The 20,240-nt window shown below is 51.5% G+C and overlaps 1 protein-coding gene across 2 annotated transcripts in view; it reads left to right on the plus strand.

Annotated features, from left to right (window-relative positions):
- The window catches only part of GARNL3 (GTPase activating Rap/RanGAP domain like 3), a 131,411-nt gene extending 113,400 nt beyond the window's left edge, over positions 1-18,011 (plus strand). For both annotated transcript variants that reach the window (XM_049774130.1, XM_049774131.1), the window contains 11 exons: positions 2,046-2,144; positions 2,391-2,507; positions 4,555-4,727; positions 5,612-5,770; positions 6,773-6,839; positions 9,161-9,268; positions 11,387-11,505; positions 12,895-13,033; positions 13,561-13,776; positions 15,510-15,636; positions 17,552-18,011. In XM_049774130.1, the coding sequence (XP_049630087.1) occupies positions 2,046-2,144; positions 2,391-2,507; positions 4,555-4,727; positions 5,612-5,770; positions 6,773-6,839; positions 9,161-9,268; positions 11,387-11,505; positions 12,895-13,033; positions 13,561-13,776; positions 15,510-15,636; positions 17,552-17,729 (1,502 nt within the window). In that variant the 3' untranslated portion in view covers positions 17,730-18,011. The remainder of the gene's footprint in view (positions 1-2,045; positions 2,145-2,390; positions 2,508-4,554; positions 4,728-5,611; positions 5,771-6,772; positions 6,840-9,160; positions 9,269-11,386; positions 11,506-12,894; positions 13,034-13,560; positions 13,777-15,509; positions 15,637-17,551) is intronic.
- The last annotated feature ends 2,229 nt before the right edge of the window (positions 18,012-20,240 follow it).

A 20,240-nucleotide genomic window follows, 5' to 3' on the forward strand; every position in this document is an offset into this window, starting at 1 on the left:
CACTTAAAGATCTCTAAACTCAGGGCTGGCGAGATAGCATGGAGGTAAGGCATTTGCCTTGCATGCAGAAGGACGGTGGTTCAAATCCCGGCATCCCATATGGTCCCCCGAACCTGCCAGGAGCGATTTCTGAGCATAGAACTAGGAGTAACCCCTGAGTGCTGCCGGGTATGACCCAAAAGCCAAAAAACAAAAAATCTCTAAACTCAGGGTTTATTTGTTAGAACAGACACTCCACTAGACCAAAGTAATCTGTGACAAGCTTTGCATATAGAAGATCCCTGTTCCATCTTCAGCTTCCCACAGTTCCTCCAGCAAGGCCTCTAGCAGTCCCCAAACTCTGAGCCTGAAGTAGCCCCTGAGAACTGCCAGGTATGCAGCACCCCTTGCAAAACAAAACAAAACAAACCCCTTACATGTGATAGGGTTTCAGTTATGTTCCCTGACACTTTCCCTTGACATGTTTTTTTTTTTTACTCCTATTATTTGTGAAGTCTAATCAATTCACTCATTTTTTTTATTTATTATTATTTTTTTTTTGTCTAAAAAGGAGATTACGGGCCCGGAGAGATAGCCCAGCGGCGTTTGCCTTGCAAGCAGCCGACCCAGGACCAAAGGTGGTTGGTTCGAATCCCGGTGTCCCATAGGGTCCCCCGTGCCTGCCAGGAGCTATTTCTGAGCAGACAGCCAGGAGTAAACCCTGAGCACCGCCGGGTGTGGCCCAAAACCAAAAAAAAAAAAAAAAAAAAAGGAGATTACAGGGCCAGAGCAATAGGATAGCAGGTAAAGCATTGGCCTTGCATTGAGCCAACTGAGTTTTAGTCCCCAGCATCCTAGATGGCTCACTTACCCTGCAGGAGTAATTTCTGAGTGTAGAGCCAGGAGTAACTCCTGAACACAGTCAGGTGTGGGCCCCCCCCACCAAAAAAAAAATGAAAATAAAAAGATTTCATGTTCCTATGTCAAAAAAGCCTGAAAATTAGCCAGTAAACTTTTGAGACAGGTGTAGAACTGATTGCAAGAGGGTGCGGGGGTATTTGGAGCTGGGCTTTTGATGGTTGGTTGGTTTATTTGTTATTGTTCTACTTTGGTTGTGCTCAAGGCTTATTCCTGGTTTTGTGCTCAGAATCTCTCCTAATAGTGTTCCGGGAACCATTTATAGTACTCGAAATAAAATTCGGGTCAGCCATGTCAAGCAAGCATCTTCCCCGCTGTACTATTTCTCCATCCCTGGAACTGTTTTATTTAGAAAAGGAGCCTGCAGGGGCTGGAGCAATAGCACAGCAGTAGGGCGTTTGCCTTGTAAGTGGCTAACCCAGGACAGACTTGAGTTCAATCCCCAGCGTCCTATATGGTCCCCCAAGCCAGGAGCGATTTCTGAACACATAGCTGGGAGTAACCCCTGAGCATCACTGGGTGTGGTCCAAGAAAAGAAAAAAGAAAAGAAGCCTTTGAATGTCTCTTCATGAGGCAGAAATGGACATGTCTGAGATACATCACCATGGTGAAACCTGACATAAAAATCAGAAGTTCTTTTTATTTGTTTGTTTGTGTGCATTTGTTTTGTTTTTGGCCACACACGGCAGCGCTCAGGGTTACTCCTAGTTCTGCACTCAGAAATTGCTCCTGGCAGACTCGGGGACCATATAGGATGCCATGAATTGAATCCAGGTCCACCCCAGGTCGGCTGTGTGCAAAGCAAATGCTCTACCGCTATGCTATCACTCCAGCCCCCCAAATCAGAAGGTCCTTAGAAGTTGCTGAACCTCTTTATTTGGCTGGCAGGATGCTGCTTTTGGGGGGTGAACATTAAACCAAGGTCTCCCAGCTTAGTGCTCATTCAACCCACCCCCTGCACTCCACCCCAAACCCCTACCTCGGCAGAGCACTTTGCTCAGTCCTCCTCCACATGGGCAGCAGAAAATTGCTTGAACTTGGCGATGAGCCTGAGGGCCACTCTAGAAGCCTCCTTGCCCCTCAACTCCTTCAGGAGCCCCAGGACACGTGGGTGGCTGCAGGCTGGGGTGACAAGGTCCCTTTTGCAGATGGCCTTCCGTCTGTGCCGGTGTTCGACAAAACTCTGCCCGTGAAGCAGATGCACGTGCTGGAGCCACTGGACCTCCTGATCCTCCGAGCTGATAAAGGTGCTTGCCCTTCCACCAGGCTCCCCAAGACTGACCCCAGTGCTTGGGGCCCAGAGCTGACTTGTCCTCTGAAGAGGGAACATTGGGGATGACTAGAGAAAAGTGTCTTCAAATGCCTTGTTATCCAAAGACAACATGTGGGGTGCTCCCACGTACTGAGCCCCTCAATTCTTCCCTGCACTGGCCCTTGTTTTCCTGCTTATCCTTATAGGTGTCCTAACTGTGCTCTTCTCATATGTTCCCCAGGCAAGGATGCCCGCCTCTTTGTCTTCAGGCTCAGCGCAGTGCAGAGGGGTCTGGAGGGCAAGCAGGGCCCAAGGAGCAAATGTGACTGCAGAGACAACAAGCTGGAGAAGACCAAGGGTGATTCATTCTCCCTGTAGGAGTGGTGGGGGTGGGGTGGTCTGCACCATCAGTATCAACCTCATACTGCCTGGACGGCCTCATGCTGAGGACAGGAAGTCCAGGAGAAATATGCACCCAAGAAAAACTGGAATTTGGGGCCAGCGAGGTGGCGCTAGAGGTAAGGTGTCTGCCTTTTAAGCGCTAGCCAAGGAAGGACCACGGTTCGATCCCCCGGCGTCCCATATGGTCCCCCCAAGCCAGGGGCAATTTCTGAGCGCTTAGCCAGGAGTAATCCCTGAGCATCAAATGGGTGTGACCCAAAAAAACAAAAAAAAAAAAAAAAAAAAAAAAGATCAATATTTTAAAAAAAAAACCTGGAAGTCATAGAGCAGGGCTGGGGGCAACAGGGCTGGTGGGAGGAACCGGGCCAAGTGGGCAAAGGCATCTGCACCCCATCCTGAGTGGAGCAAAGTTAGACATAAAGCGTGTGACGTGGTGACCATCACAGGAGAAACCGAGTCTGGCTTTGACGTTATGGGTTTGCTTGCGACTCGGACCCTCCACATTTTGAAAGAGCAGCTCTGGGGCCAGAGCGAGAGCACAATGGGGAAAGAGCTTGTTGGGTTCAATTCCTGGTAGTTCAATTCCAAATGGTCCCTGCACCCCCCAGGAGTGATTTCTGAGCTCAGACCCAGGAGTAACCCCTGAACACTGCCAGGTGTGGCCCAAAAAAGACAAAACCAAACCAAAAAGAGCAGTTCTTGTCTTTCTGAGGGAAGCAGCTCCAGGCTCAGAGGAAAAGTCAGGGGTTGTTAGCTCCAATAGCAAAATGGCAGAAAGACCCCTGAGGGTGGAGCTCTGAGCCTTCACTTTCTTCCCCCACCCTCCCCTGGGTGGGGGTTTCTGCTGCACTGTCCCGGGAGACACACTGGTCGAACCACTCTTGCCTCATTCTTTTTCTGTGCTTTTATCTACTCATTGTGTCTTAGGTCTATAATAATGTTCATATTCATGGTTTTTGACATATAGGTGTCACAATTCACCCCCATTCAGTGCCTAAGACTCTCCACTATAGTCTTTGTGTCGCTTCTATTTTTTCTTTTTCCTTTTGGGTTTTTTTTTTTTTGGGGGGGGGCATGCAGGGCCACTCCCAGAGGTGCTTAGAGGTTACTCCTTGCTCTGCACTCTGGGATCACTCCTGGTGGACTCGGGGGACCACAGAGGGTGTCAGGGATCCAACCTCAGTCAGCTGCATGCAAGGCAAATGTCAGGCCCACTGTTTTATCTCTCTGACCCCCTATTTGTCACTTCTAGTCTACCTTCTCCTGTCCTCCACACTCCTACTGCTCAGTAATCATTGTAATCCAGCATCCAGGCTTTGTTATTACCAGAAATCTTTACCTTGTTTTATTTGTCTCTATACCACAAATGAGAGAGCTCGTCCAGTATCTGTCCCCCGTCTCTCTGACTTAGCATGACACCCTTTTTCATGACACCCTTTGATTCCATGCACGCACAATGCAAGCTTTGGTCTTTCTTAAGCTGCATAATTTTTCATTATGTATGTATACAGTTGCTTATTTTTAGGGCCACACCTGCTTGTGCTTGGGCATTACTTCTGGCTCAGGGGCTACTCCTGGCTCTCTGCTCAAGGATTACTCCTGGCAGTACTCAGGAGACCTTCTGTGGTACTGGGTGTCAAATCTGAGTAGTAGGGTTCAAACCAAGTGCCTTAACCCCTGTGCTTCTTTATCACTCATATCTGTCTTGAACCCCTGCACCCTCTTTACTTCCAGCCCAAGACTTAAATCCACAAACTCGAAAAGAGAGGGGCTGTGTTGTGTCCCCATTAATTGCTCTGTCATAACAGTACCCAAGTTTGCTTTCCTGTTGCTTTTCACCCATGCAACAGCCAGGCACTAACCCTAACCCTGACCCTACACTGGCTTAGGCTTGCCCCAGTTCTGGAGTTTGTGGATGAGGGTCCGGATGACTCAGGCATCAAACTTCCCCACACCCCTGCTCCTTGGCCTCCAAGGGCTCATGTGGGTGCTTCCCTTGGCAGGCTGCCACTTGTATGCCATCAATACTCACCACAGCCGGGAGCTGCGGATCGTGGCTGCCATCCGCAACAAGCTGCTGCTCATCACCAGGAAGCACCGGTCGGGCGGGGCCCCCACAGCACTGCTGTCGCCGCCTCCGTCCGAGTCCCCGGTGGATGAATTCCAGTACATCAGGGTCCGTGCCCTCGCTGCTCCTCCTTCCTGGTGGTCTCTCTGGTGGTGGTTCCACTGCACAGAAACCCGGGGACCCATGTGAGGTCCCCTCCTTCTCCTGGGGACCCTGAAAGTGGTTACCCCTTCCTCCTCCTAGCTCATGTGTGCTGTCAGATGTCAGTGGGCTAGGAGAGAGCATGAGGGGGCCTCACCTCCCCTCTCCTCTTCCCCCATCACTCTTCACTCCTCCCCTCTCCTCTCCCTTCTCTCTTCTCCTCTCTCCTCCCTTCATCTCCCCTTCTTCTCTTCTCCCCTTCACTCTTTACTTTTCCCCCTCCTCTCCTTTCTCTCCTCTCCCTCTCCCCATCTCTCCTCTTGCTTCTTTTTTCTTCTCCCCTTCACTCTTCACCCCTTCCGCTTCTTCCCCCTCCCCTCTTCTCCTTTCCTGCCTAACCCTCTGCCTCTTCCCCTCCTCTCCTCTCCTGCTCTCCCCTCCTCTCTTCAACCCTCCCTTCTCCTCTTCCCTAGTCTCTCCCTGCCTCTCCTGTCCTCTCCCCTCTCCCCCTTTTCTCCCTCACTCTCCTCTCCCTTCTTTCCCCCTTCCCTCCTTTCCTGGCACTTGCTTCCTACAGGAAGCCAACCCAGTCTCACATGGTGATTCTGTCTCACACTTACCAGGGCAGTGGACTGTTCCCCAAGGTATCCTTGGCCTCCATGGAAAGAGGTCAGATCCCTGAGGACACATCTCAGGGGGGAGATGCCCCCCTGGCCCCTGATCTCCTGGGACCCCAGGTTTTCCCTACAGGAATCTGGGGAGGAGGGCAACCCTAGAGGGGGCATTCAGTGGGGGCACAGTGAAGACTCTGCTGGGGTCGTGACCCCCATCATCCTGTCACCCTCCCACAGGAGATCTGCTTGTCCGATGCACCCACCGTGATGACGCTGGTGGACGGGCCCAGTGAGGAGAGCGACAACCTCATCTGTGTGGCCTATCGGCACCAGTTCGATGTGGTGAATGAGAGCACGGGGGAGGCCTTCCGGCTGCACCACGTGGAGGCTAGCAGGGTAAGTGGCTGTGGGGGACAGAGCAGGGAGACAAGTAGCCTTCATCTCCCAGTACCCTTGATCAGGGCTTCTTCCACCCAATGTCGCTGCCGTATCAGCTCCATGTGATGAGCTGCTTAGGACAATCTGCCATTCACCACCATGTCTGTGAGTCAGACTGGCTCCACCTAAGGCAAGGGGTTTGGCTCCAGGGCTGAAGCCCCAGAACTTCTTGTCTCTCAAGCACCCCTAGACATGGCCTCAGCCACAGTAGAACAATTTTCGAAAACATCAAAAATATGGGCCAGAGCAATAATACAGTAGGGAAGGTGTTTGCACGCAGCCAACCCAAGTTTGATCTCTGATACCCTATAGGGTTCTCAAACCCTCCAGGAATAAATGATTCCTGAGCACAGAGCCAGGAGTAACTCCTGAACACTGCTGGGTATGTCCCCCAAAGTACACATAAAACCAAACTGAAAAACCAATTCCTTCTGAAAGAACTGGCCCTTTGCCCTCCTCGGCTTCTCTTCCTTTTCTCAATAAAGGAGAAATGAAGAGTCAAAGTGAAGCAAGGCTCTGCTGGGCTTATTGGTTCTAGAAGGGCCTTTGGAGAGTCAGTCACTCTTTGTGACCCTAGCGACTCACAGCATAGAACTCAAGGATCTGGGCGCTGATATGCCCTCATTACCATAGGAAGAGAAGGGCCAACCCCTCTCACAGCCTCACATCTGTGAAATGGGAACAGTGTCTTCCACTTTCTGGGTGAAATTAGCTCCTCCTACCCTGGCAGGGAAGGCTGGGTGGAGAGGAGTGTTTGCCCCCAGCTTGCATGGCAGGGTGGAGAAGAGAAGCCTGGGGAGAAAGGATGAGGGTAGAGTGATGGGGGGGTGGGGGACCTTCATGATGTAATTAATGGTGGTCCCTGGCTGACATCCTGAGTGCTCAGTGGTGGGGTCCAGGGGACGCAGGGGTGCTGGAGAAGGCACCGCCTACCCACACCATCACCCTTTGTCCTTGCAGGTTAATTTTGTTGCTGCTATTGACGTGTATGAAGATGGGGAAGCGGGGCTGCTGCTCTGCTACAACTGTGAGTGTTGAGGCTTTGCAACCAGCTTGTGGGTCCCTCCCCTGAGATCGGCATCCATCATGGTCTTGCTGCTTCTCAGAGGCCTAGTTTCCTACTGCCTGGTGACAGGCCAGGCCCTGCTTCTTCCTGGGACACAGGTGCAGGGGGGATGTCTCCGAGGGTGATGCCTGAGACTGTTCGGGGAAGAACTATTCTGTCCCAGGTGCTGTGCCCAATCTGTCCCATTCACTGCTTCCCAGACTCTCTGCTACTGTCAGTGCCTTTGTTTAGAGTTGAAACTAATGCCCACAGCCAACTCCCTCATGACTGGCCTGCTGCTGCAGTGCTGGGGGTTCTGTCTGTGGGCATTACCTGGGGGTTCCTCCTGTGCATTTCACCTGTGACCTCACCTGGGGCTTCACTGTGGGCCTCACCTGTGAGCTTCACCCAAGGGTCTCAGCAATGAGGTTCACCTGTGCTTCAACTGCAGGCTTCACTTGCTGACCCAGTGACAGGTCATCATCCAGATGGTTTTTGTGATTTCCTGTCATCAGCCCCTTGGCGCATGTGGCCTCTGCTGTGTCTGTTTGAGTAGGGGGACAAGGTGGGTTTTAGTCAGACCAAAGGCCTCAGTAAGGTGTGGAACATTCTCAGTGTTTCAAATATAATGCTTCCTTAAGATGGATTTTTATGTTTTGTTTTGTTTTGTTTTGTTTTTTTGGTTTTTGGGCCACACCCGGCGGTGCTCAGGGGTTACTCCTGGCTGTCTGCTCAGAAATAGCTCCTGGCAGGCACAGGGGACCATATGGGACACCGGGATTCGAACCAACCACCTTTGGTCCTGGATCGGCTGCTTGCAAGGCAAACGCCACTGTGCTATCTCTATGGGCCCCTGAACATTCGCCCTTTGAGCTGTTTCCCCAGCCCCCAAGAAGAGTTTATCTCAAATATGTGACAGATAAAAGTATTTTATAGCAGAGGTTGAAACTTCTTGTCATGTTTTGCGTGGTTGTTCTTGTAAGCCACTTTAGAGAGGGCAGGAGGTGGCATTTTGAACCAATGATGACACTTTAACATCTATCTTGAACACTAGTGTTTGCTTAAAGAAATAGGGCCCAGGGCAATAGTATAGTGGGTGATTTTTGCCTTGAATAGGACAGACACTGGTTTCATCCCTGGCACTAGATAGGGCTCCCTGAGCCCTACCAGAAATGATCCCTGAGCACAGACTAAGGCCGGAGCATTGCTAACTCTGCCCCTATCTGAAACAAAAAGAAAGAAGGGAGACTTGGCTGCACACAGGCATGACTCACCTTTACAGCTAATCAGGCTCCATCTGAGGGGGAACTTTCCTAAGGTGTTTGAAGAGCTCGTCTCAGCACTGTGTGTCCTAGGTGGCCATCTCATGAGTCACAACCACAAAGCAGTTTCCCACAGGGACTGGAGAGGGATTGGTAGACTCTGAGGGTACATCCTCCCTCGGCTTGCAGGTGCAAAGCACCATTTATCACAGAGACATAACAAAGGGAAAGGGGGTACATTTTTAACTTACAGGAGATGGCTCAAAGGGAAAGCACAAGCTTTGTATATGGGAGTCCTCACATTTCATCCCGACACCACTTGAGCACCACCTTGAGCACCTCCCCCCAAAAAGAATCTGGTTGGGATGCTTCACTGCCCCCCTGGGTCTTCAGGGAAAATGGAGCAATCAGCTGATGTCCAAGAAGAGGAGGAGAGACTGGGGGAAGGTCTCCTGGGAGAGGTTAACATGAGAAACATAGATTTAGAGTCCCAAAAGGAAGGAGATTACAAAGCAGAGAACAGAGCCATAGAACAGGAGTTAAACCACTTGCCTTGCGTGCTGCCAACCTAGATTAGATTCCTGGTAGTCCCTATGCCCTCCAGAGCCCTGCCAGAAGTGATCTCTGAACACAGAGCCTGGACTAAAGCACATGACTGCCAGGTGTGGCTCAAATACAGAGAAATTTTATAATAAAGCAGGGAGGAGGGCATGAGGGGAAGGCTCCATCCATCCCCCAGATGTGTCCTGCTGAGGGACTGGGTGGGGCTCAGCATGTGGCCCACCGGGCAGGGCATAGGACTTCCTCTTTGCATTCCCGTGGGCCTGGAATTCACATCCAGCCCTAGACCTTGTGTCACCATGTGGGACAGACCTGCCCATAGACTACTTGTCCTCCTTTCTCAGGCATGACCTTACTTTTCAGAGCCTGGCACAAAGCAGGCAGCACCTTCTCTCCTAATAGCCCCGCTTCCCTCTCTGATGGCCGCCTTCATGATGAGCCTGTCAGCTCACAGAAGGCACTGTTGTTGTTTCCCTGCAGACAGCTGCATCTATAAAAAAGTTTGCCCCTTCAACGCTGGCTCTCTTCTGGTTCAGCCCTCAGCATCTGATTTCCAGTTCTGCTGGAACCAAGCTCCCTACGCCATCGGTAAGCACACCCTCTGTGCCCACACTATGGCCTTCAGAGCATCGTCACTGCTCAGCCCTCAGCCAGCAAACTCACTTCTCATGCCCAGGGCTATTGGCACTGGGGAACCAGGAACTCTGATGGCTCAGCATGTGGTTGACTCTTCCGGGATCCACACATCTCTGAGCCTCACTTGCCTTTTGCAAAGATTCCCCAGCAAGATAGAGAAAGGCTCAACTGTCTCTAGGGAGAAGTGCCATGCACCCAGCTTTGTCCCTACATATTTGGGAGCTTTAGGTGATCTCTGGACAGCCAGGAACCATTACAGAAGCTCAAGGGCTCTCTGCCCATCAAAGCCCCAGCAGGACACCAGGGCTGGAGCTCAAGAGCCACACAAGGCATTTGCCAGAGCCAGAGTTGAGCCCAGACAAGCCCTGCTTGTCTCAGAGCACAGTGTCTGCTGGGAGGTAAACATTCTGGAATTTTCTTACATGAATATGCCAACCTCACCCTCCCTACAGACAGACCCCAGGGCTTGTCCCAGCCAAAGGGAACCATTCTCAGAGCACTCTTCTCAGGAGTCAACAGTTGGGCCAAGTCTTCTAAGCCAAAGTGTGCTTCATCCTGGACTATTGAGGGATTTGAGTGCCAAACTGCCTGCTGGGCTGAGAGGGAAGAATGGGAGGGGAGGTTCTCTCCCTCACCCCCACAGCTGCTCTCTAACCAGAATCAGGAAGGAGGATTAGAGAGATGCCTCTCCCCAGCCCAGGGAGTGATCAAGATTCAAGATACAAAATGGGGGCCGGAGAGATAGCATGGAGGTAGAGTGCTTGTCTTGAATTCAGAAGGACAGTGGTTCAAATCCTGGCATCCCATACAGTCCCCGAGCCTGCCAGGAGCTATTTCTGAGTGTAGAGCCAGGAGTAATCCGTGAGCACTGCTGGGTGTGACCCAAAAACAAAACAAAACAAAATGATACAAAATGATGCGGCTAGAGTGATAGTACAGCATATGCCTTGCATACGGCTAGCTTCGAATTCAATCCCTGACATCCCATATGGTCCCCTTCTGAGCATTGCCAGGAGTGATTCCTGAGCACAGAGCCAGGAGTCACCTCTGAGCACTGCTGGGTATGACCCCAAAACAAAAAACAAGCATCAATAGAAAGATGCACAGGTCAGGAGACAGTCGAGCAGTTCAGGTGCCTTCTCAGCACTCATGGAATCCCAGTATTACAGGGTCTCACAAGTATCACTGGGTACAGCCCAAGTACCTGCCGGCTACCCCAGCACAGAAGGGCCTAGGAAGCATTGTCGCATTGAGCCACCATTCTGTCATCTGTGAAGATTCAGTGGGCCTCCTTTTCACTACCTAGAAGGTCCCCCAAATTAACTAAAATGCTAGGACTGGGTTTGTGGAGTCCCGAGCTCTTCTGTACCCTCACAAACTTGAAAACTCATTTGCGGAGCCATCCAGGGGGCTTTGCAGCAGGAGGTAGCTGGCTGGAGTGCCAGGCAAGGTGGCTGTCAAAGGCTGGAGTCTGTCCCAAGTTTGAGGTGGGCGGGATGCAGAGGAGCCTGTCAAAGCCCCAGAGAGCTGCTTAAGTTCTGGTTTCAGAGACTGGCCTTTAGTTTCTGAGCTGAACATCCCAGGTGTACCCTGAGAGGTGGAGATTAGAGGCCAGGAATGGGCCCGGGGAGAGAATTAACAGGGACCTTGGGGCTCCCAGAAGTGAATGGATCAGAAAGAAAGGAGCCCACCTTGAACTGAGACCTCAGCCACACACCTCAAGGCCGAGCCACAATGAGGGACAGCAAGCATGGGGCCTGCTACTCTCTGGAGGGGCCTGGCAGGAGAAGCAGAGAAGAGGACTCACCTGGCAGGAGGGGAGAGTGGGTAGGCTGGGGCAGGCACAAAGGACAGGTTGCTTCTAGTGGGTGTGTGGGTGGAGCAGGGAGAGGGGCTCAGGTTTGCATGCTTGGTGAGTTGGGGTGACTGTAGGGGCTCAAGGGAAGCTGTCTGTGAGGAGCGAAGGACTTGGGATCGGGACTTCACCCCTGAAGGGAGTTGTGGATGTTTCTGGAAAAGTGAGCCAGCCCCCAGGTACAGGATTGCTGACAGGCCACCTCCCCCCAACAGTGTGTGCATTCCCCTACCTCCTGGCCTTCACCCCTGACTCCATGGAGATCCGGCTGGTGGTGAATGGGAACCTGGTCCACACGGCAGTGGTGCCCCAGCTGCAGCTCGTGGCATCCAGGGTGAGTCGGGCCAGGACAGAGGGAGGCACTAAGGGCCAAGGCCCTAGGGTGGCAGCGCCCCACCTTGTCAGGGTCTTGTCAGGGGCTGATGGCAACTGAACGAAGAAGCCCCGGGACTGAGTCAGGGCAGCAGTACCTCTCCTGTCCCCATGGCTGTCCCACCTTCCCTCTCCTGTCCCTGTGACTCAGGATCCCTGCACAGTGGCACAGCTGACTAGCCTGGCCTAGTGCTGAGGGAGCTAAACCCAAGGGAGTAGGAAGGGGAGGGCCCTTCCCTGAGTCAGTCCCCCACAGGCTGCTGGGTCCTGCTTCTGTTCCAGTCACCACAGTACTCATTGATTCCATCCTGATGTCCATCACCCTGGGGGAGCCCCCTCGCCCCCCACAGGCTGGAAGAGCAGGGCCTTGGTTTCTCCTCACCAGGAGGCCCCAGCTGTGATCAAGTAAATGTTTAGCACCCCTGAAGGGTATCTGGGGGGGGGGCTATATATGTGTGTAATATGTATGTAGTGGGGAGAATGTGTGTATGTGGGGGCTTCATGTATATATAGTGTGTACATATGTGGGGCGTGTGAGTATATATGTATATCTGCATGGACTTTGTGTGGTGTGTATGATGTGTGATACATGTTGTATGTGAGTGTGTGTGGCATATCTGTTTGGTATGTGTGTATATCTGTGGGTGGTAATTGTGTTCTATGCGTGCCATGAGTGAGTGATGAATGTGTGTGTCTAAGCTCATTTTGTCATCAGGTCCCATCTCGGTGGTATGAGTGATTTCAGGCTCTAGAGCGAGATACCGTAGAGTCACTTCAGTGGGTCCCCAGTAGCTTCTGTCAGTTGCCATCACTTTTCCCCCGCCAGGTAGCACTGGAGTGAATGCTGTGCTGTAACTGGGAAGGGTTGAGATGCACCTTCTAGAACCTTCTAGAACCTTTGGTCTTTAGGGTTTGTTTACATTGCCTGATGGCTTTCACAAACAGACAGCTGGCCACATCCCTATAAATGGGGTGCTGCACCCTGATAGCAGTTCTGCCCTTCTGCAGGCCCCAGATTGGGTATACGAAGCACACCAGTGCAAAGTTGCTGGAGTGACCCAGAGACCTGTTTCCCCCTGAGGCCCTCCGGGGCCTGCACAAGGGCAGCCTTTGCCCCTGCCTGTGGGGAATGGCCTCTTCAGGGCTCTGTGAATAGAGGAAGGAAAACTGGACTGTCCTCCCTGCCTGGGTGGGGGTGGGGATCTTTCCTCCAGAAACCCCTCCCAGACTTGGCCCTGCCCTGCCTTGGGCCCTGAGAAAGAGCCTCTGGAAGCTTCCAATCCTGACCAAAAGCTCCTGTCCACAGGGTGCAGAACATGACAGCTGAGTCCTGCTTTCTCTTTCTTTCTAGTCAGACATATACTTTACAGCCACCTCTGCAGCCAATGAAGCCTCTTCTGCCAGCAGCTCCAAGGGGAACAGCGCCCACAATTCTCCTCAGACTCCCCCAGGCGGGGACGCACCTGTATTTCCTTCTTCCCTGGGGGAAGGTGAGGCCTTGTACTAACTGTTTGGATAGTAAGACTCCCCCAGGACCTGTCCAACCTCCCCCGAGATTCCAGTTAAACCCTCATAAACCTGCTCCTGCTGCTTCCCTGGGACCACAGTCATCTATAGAAAGAAAGGTGTGGACCCACAGCCAAGTGAGAGGCTCACTTGCGGGGAGGCCCTCAAGGCCAGTCAGGAGATGGCACTTCACTTGGCCTCAGGGCTTCAGTTCCAGAATCCTTTGCAGCTGGAGTCCTAAACCACAGGTTCTTTGGAACTTCTCCCCAAAGTTCATACCAGACACATTTTAGGGGAATCAGTCAGCAGCATTAACACCTTGGCACTGAGAGGGTGCATACTACCCTCTAATAATTGGCTCATATCCAATTATGGCTTTACTAACACCCATTGCCTCACTGGCATCACGTTCAAGCTCTCTTTAGCTACTGAGGAAGCACAGCTGCTCAGCTGTGCTCTTATAAGCAACTTTTCTTTCAGTTCTGACGTCCTTTCCTCCATTGTTTTCCAGGTGAAAATCAGTCCAAAAATCTGTACAAGATTCCGCTCAGAAACCTGGTGGGCAGGAGCATTGAGCGGCCTCTGAAGTCGCCCTTGGTGGCCAAGGTCATTACCCCACCCACTTCCATCGGCCTGGGCATCGCCGCCATTCCCGTCACGCATTCCTTGTCCCTGTCCCGCATGGAGATCAAGGAAATCGCCAGTAGAACCCGTCGGGAGCTGCTAGGTATCAATTCCGAGTCTGTCTTCGCCATTTACCAACACCCACCCCCCTACCACCACCACCACTACCTCTGTCTGGGGCTGCTAGGCCCCTCCCCAGGGTCAGAAAAGAACCATTCCCTGACCAAATGAGGCAATGTTCAAAGCAAGCACCTCACCCCACTGCACTGCCTTTCCAACCCAGAGAGAAAATTTTCGAATGTAGGTAGCTATACAGGTATGGGGGGGAGGGGTTGGTCTTACTTTGTTTTTTGGGGAGTGCATACTGGCTCAGGGAATCACTCCTGGTAGGCCTAGGAGAACATATGGGATGCTGAGGATTGAACCTGAGTCAGCTATGCGCAAGGCAAACATCCTAATTGCTGTACTATCATTCCAGCCCAATATGGGGATGGTTTTCTAGCATTGTTTAGAAGGATTTCCTTTCTGGGGATCTCAGAGCACATGCCCCACTTGTCACAACAGAAGTACCCATGAGGAGTCGGAGAGATAGCACAGCGATGAGGCATTTGCCTTGCACGTGCCTGATCCAGGACAGACCTGAGTTCAATTCCTGGCATCTCATGTGGTCCCCTGAGCCTGCCGGGGCAATTTCTGAGCGCAGAGCCATGAGTAAACCCTGAATGCTGCTTAATGTGACCTAAAAAAAAAACGTACCCAGGCCCGGAGAGATAGCACAGCGGTGTTTGCCTTGCAAGCAGCCGATCCAGGACCTAAGGTGGTTGGTTCGAATCCCGGTGTCCCATATGGTCCCCCGTGCCTGCCAGGAGCTATTTCTGAGCAGACAGCCAGGAGTAACCACTGAGCACCGCCGGATGTGGCCCAAAAACAAAACAAAACAAAAAAAGGTACCCACGCACCTTGTTTTCACCCAGAGTGTACAAACCAGGTATCACTTCCCAAAACCCCCAACAAAGAACAAGTCTGGGGCCTTATTCCCTTCCCTTTGATCTGTCAGGCCAGAGAAGCAGAAAGTTATCCCAATCTCCGTGAAAACATTCTAATGAAGCCTTGGATTTAGAATCCCAAAAACCAAGTGAGAACAAGCAAAGGTGGCATTTGACACCAGCACAAGCTGTTTCAGAAACAGACTGGAATGGCCCTGTCATGAGACCACTAGGGAGATGGACCTGAGTAGGCCTCTGCACTGAAGGAATGTTCATGAACCACTAGAAAGGACACTTGGACCTCTGAAGGAAGGTGGGGGGACCGGAGAGTTTTTAAAGCATGCATGGTACTGTTTTGTCTCATTCAGGGTGGTATTTGGTTCATACCTGGCAGTTCAGTTCAAGCGGTGCTTGCTTCTGGCTCTGTACTCAGAGGTCATTCCTGGTGGGGCTTAGGGGGCCATATGTAGCACCAGGTATTGAACCTGGGGCAGGAGCATGCAGAGAGACACTTTAACCACTGTACTATCTCTCCAGCCCAGCATCTTTTTTGTTTGCTTTGGTTTTGGGGGACAACACCTGGCATTACTCAGGGGTTACTCCTGACTCTGCACTCAGGAATTACTCCTAAGGTTGCTGAAGGGCTATATGAGATGCCAGGGATCGAACTGGGTCAGCCACATGCAAGGCAAATGCCCTCCCTGCTATACTATCACTCTAGCCCCAGCATCTCTTTCTTTGATCTTACGCCAAGAACTTACCACCAAGTGGCCAAGAGCGGCCATCTTGCATCTCCCTGGCAGTCCAGTGGGCAGGGTCCTCTGACCTCTGATTCTCCTTCTACCACTAGGCCTCTCTGAGGAGGGCGGACCCCGACCCGAAGGTGCTCCAAAGGCCAAATCCAAAACCCGGAAGCGATTAGAAGGAAGTCAAGGAAATCCCAAGCCAGGGACCATGCGATCAACTAGCAGTGACAGGTAAGGGTGTGTGTGTGTGTGTCAGCCCCTGCTTAGTGTGTAGCCCCAAGTCTCAGCACTGCCCCCACCAATTCTCTTTGCTGACTTATGAGGCCTTAGGCCAGCCTGCCTGAGGGTCAGCATCCAGCACCATCCTGTAGATCCCTGGCAGAGAGCACAGCCTGCCAGGGAACCCTGACAGAGAGAGTCCCAGAAGCAACTAAGACAGTGCAAGCGGAAGTGCTAAGAGAGAATGGAGGGCAGTCGGTGTTCTGGAGAGTTCTGTTGGGAACAGAAATGGACCTGTTCTGTGGGCGCTTCATAGTTCTGTCTCACCAAATGGTCTGCTGAGATCCCTCACACATACCCAATGACATTCAATCACTCAGTACAGTCTCAGAGCAGTATTTAGCTGAATATGGGGGAGATACAGAGATGACTCTGAGGGACCAGATGGGATGAGGAATTCCACATGAGGAATTCCATGTTCCTCACATCAGGCATGGGGAGGGTTGCCAGGATCAGGGAAGTCTCGGGAATCAATTTCCCTAAGTCAGCAATTTTCAGTGGATGGCCCGAGGACCACAGATAGAAAAAACACAAAACCACAGGCCCAAACTCATAAAACCTGAGTCTGGCTGAGTCTGAGGTCTGCTTTATTCCGACCCTCCAACTTCCTCTCACCCTCATGCACCCAGCCTGCCAGTGAGACATGTCTCCTGATAAGAGACATGAAGGAGAGGGGGCCTGGCTGATGTGTCTCAGGGAATCAGCAAGGCAAAGGCTCCAGAAGGGAGCCTGGACCTGCTGGAGCACAGAGAACAGAGCCAGGAACCAAATGGAGGAGAGAGTCTGGGGCCCAGAGGTTTTTATTTCTTTTTTTTTTGGGGGGGGGGGGGGTTTGGGTCACACCCGGCAGTGCTCAGGGGTTATTCCTGGCTCCAGGCTCAGAAATTGCTCCTGGCAGGCACAGGGGACCATATGGGGTGCCGGGATTCGAACCCATGACCTCCTGCATGAAAGGCAAACGCCTTACCTCCATGCTATCTCTCCGGCCCCCTAGGTTTTTATTTCTTTTTTATTTCTTTGTGGGTGGAGCAATCCCAGCCATGCTCAGGAGCCTCCAGCACTACTTGGCCAGTTCCAGGAGAGCATGAGTGGTGGCGGAGATCAAGCCAGATCTCTCACAGGCTAAAACAAATTTCCTGAATGTAGCCAATCCACCCTGAAGCCATCAAGACAGAGCTAGAGGAAAGATTGTTTTTTTTTTTTTTTTTTTTTTTTTTGGTTTTTGGGCCACACCCGGTGACGCTCAGGGGTTACTCCTGGCTATGCGCTCAGAAGTCGCTCCTGGCTTGGGGGACCATATGGGACGCCGGGGGATCGAACCGCGGTCCGTCTCCTAGGCTAGCGCAGGTAAGGCAGGCACCTTACCTCGAGCGCCACCGCCCGGCCCCTGGAGGAAAGATTGGGGCAGTTGGGGCCAGAGCACTAACACAGCAGATAGAGTGTTTGCCTTGCATGCAGCCAATCTTATGTTCAATTCCCAGCTTTCAATATGCCCTTCCCCATGAGCCTCCAGGAGTGATTCCTGAGCACAGAGCCAGGAGTAACACTTGAGCGCCTCCAGGTATTCCCCTCACAAAAAAAAAGAAAAAGAAAAGAAATGGGGGGCAGATGCTGGCTTCAGGGAGTCAGCCTGGTTAGAGCACAGGTGAAAAACTGAAGGTTTTCTTCAGCACCCAGAAGCAGGGTGGGGTTTCAGTTCCAAGATTCAGCATCACCCTGCAAATACTTCCCATGTGGCTCCTAGGGTTGTGTGACCCTATCCCCAAAACTATTGCTGAGGTAGCCCCAGCTGTCCCTGGCTCCATTGTGCCCTCAGAGGACTAGCAAGGGGGAATCTCGCTCCCTTCATCTGGCTTTTCTCTTCCAGGATCGCCCCAGGCCCCTTGGAAAGTCCCTCTGTTCCGGAGGCTGCTCCCGAGGCTGCTCCCGAGGGCCAGTCCCTGGAGACAGGCTCTGAGCTGGAGCCGGCAGGCAGCCCTGACTGGGGCACGAAGCCCTTTCCACTGACCATCTCCTCGGAGGAAGACACGATTGACTTGAAGTAAAGCTGCTCACCCACACCTCTCCTTCCATTCCGAGGTCTCGCCTCCTGAACCCATTCCGACATCATGTCTCAACTCCAGTGTGACTTTCAGCCTGTCTGTGCTCTCCTGGACTAGCCCCACTGCACACCGCCAGTGTGGGGCTCTCCAGTGTCCGGTGCGTCGCTCGCAGCCTTTCTTCCTTCCCGTCCAGGAGCACGCGTCCCCGGTAACCACGGTGGTAGATTTCATTGAGGTTTTAGAGTAAAACTTTGAATAAATCGAAAATGTTCATTCTTACTGCAACCTTTCTCTTCTGTTTGATATTTTGAGGTGGCTGTTGTTGTTTCTTTCATTGTCATGACATCACCTGTTTCTTTTATAATGAAAAGCCATCGCTATTAATACTGTGTGTGAATTAGGGGCCGGAACACAGCAGGGTGGGCTTTTACCTTACATGTGGCCGATCTGGGTTTGACCCTTGGCATCCCATATGGTTCCCCAAGCCTGCCAGGAATAACCCTTGAGCGTTGCCTGGTATGGCCCAAAAACAATATATATATATATATATACATATATATATATATATATACCTACTGTGAATTATATATATATATATATATATATATATATATATATATATATATATATATATATATATATATATATACTGTGAATTAATTTCCTCTTCATGCCTTTGGTCTGAGGATGTCCCAGCACTTGTTGGATAGTGGGGTGATTTGCACTCAGAAATCACCTCTTCTGAGGCTCTTCTCTCTCTCTCTCTCTCTCTCTCTCTCTCTCTCTCTCTCTCTCTCTCTCTCTCTCCCTCTCTCTCCCTCTCGCCCTCTCGCCCTCCCTCATCCTCTCCCTCTCTCTTTCTCTCTTCTCTCTCCTTTCTTTCCCCTCTCTTCTCTCTCTCTGTCTCTGTCTCTCCCCTCCCCGACATAGAGAGGAGACACACACATACTCCACCACCATGTGTTGAGAATTAAGCTGTACTAGCCTTTCTTTTCCAATCAGAAGCTGAGAGGCAGACAGGGGCTTTGATTGAGCTTCTGGGTCACAAACCCTGCTCTCGGAGCCAGGCAGAGGGGCCTTGTGCTTAGTCAATCTGGCAGGTGCTTTTTCATATCAGTAATTTGTGAGTGTAATCAGCTTATATCCACAGTTCTCCTATCATCTTTCCCACTAAAGTTGCACACTTCTCAGTCTAGGGTAGAAAAACCAAGGTCCAAGGGGCTGGAGAGATAGCACAGCAGTAGGGCATTTGCCTTATCACGCGGCCAACCCAGGACGACCCAGCTTCGAGTCCTAGCATCTCATATGGTCTGCTGAGTCTACCAGGAGTAACCCTTGTCTGCTGCCTGCTGTGGCCCCAAAACAAAAGAAAACAAAAAACAGAAACCCCAGGTCCAAGTAAAATATTTTTTTTCTTTTTTTGGTTTTCTGGGGGCCACACCCATTTGATGCTCAGGGGTTGCTCCTGACTAAGCCCTCATAAATTGCCCCTGGCTTGGGGGGGGGGACAATTAAAACATTCTTTAGTGATAGCACAGTGAGTAGGGTGTTTGTCTTGCATGGCTGACCCCAGTTCTATCCCTGGCATCCCATTATGGTCCCCCGAGCCTGACAGGGTTTTTGAGTGCAGAGCCAGGATTAACATCTGAGCGCTGTCGGGTGTGGTTCAAAAACAAAAAAAAAAATAAAATAATTTTTTTAAGAAGATTGACAGTATCAGAGCCACCCCAAGATTTGACAAGTCACAGAGCTGAGAACTGAAAGTAGAAAGGATATGAATTCATCCCTGCTAGACTGTGTTTTTGTTCTTTTTTAATGGTAGGGGAGGCATACAGACAGCTCAAAGGGCCAAGTTTATGCTTTGGACTGCAGGAGATTCAGTTGTCAAGCCCCAGTACCACACAGTCTCCTGAGCCCTGCCAGAAGTGACCCTCCCCCCAAACACCAAGCCAGGAGTAGCCTCTGAAGTTGCAGGTGTGGCCCCAAATCCCAAAGAAAGAGGGTTGAGAGGTTCTGGTAGTCAAATCTGATTACAAAGCCCTAGAAGACAGCACTGCACATGCAGAGGAAGAATTCACCAACCAGAGAGCAGTTGCAAGTTTGGAGAGACTCTGAGAATTCCCACAAACATCCTATCTTCAGTGGCATCTCTGCATGGATAATACACTGAATCTAGGGTTAACTGGCCTTCTCTGCGGTTTGTTCTTGGAAATGAGGCATTTGTCCCAGTCCACTGCACTGGCTCCAGGCAGAGGTCACATGCATTGGGGGAGGGAGAAAAATAAACAGGCCCCAGGGTCACAAAGCAATGGTATGTGTTGTGATAAAGGTTTATAGCCCCAGCCCCTGTTGCTGTGGAAGGCCAGAGGGGAAGTTACCTAAGTCTTTGACAGGACAGATCAGGTGATATTTTGAGTCAAACCGTCAGCATTAATTACACTGGCTGCTCAGTGGCATCTACCTGTCTTCCCTCACTTGGTCCCATATAGACAACGCTCTTACCCCAAACTGGAA

Source organism: Suncus etruscus, chromosome 5, assembly GCF_024139225.1.
Source record: "Suncus etruscus isolate mSunEtr1 chromosome 5, mSunEtr1.pri.cur, whole genome shotgun sequence".
NCBI lineage: Eukaryota > Metazoa > Chordata > Mammalia > Eulipotyphla > Soricidae > Suncus > Suncus etruscus.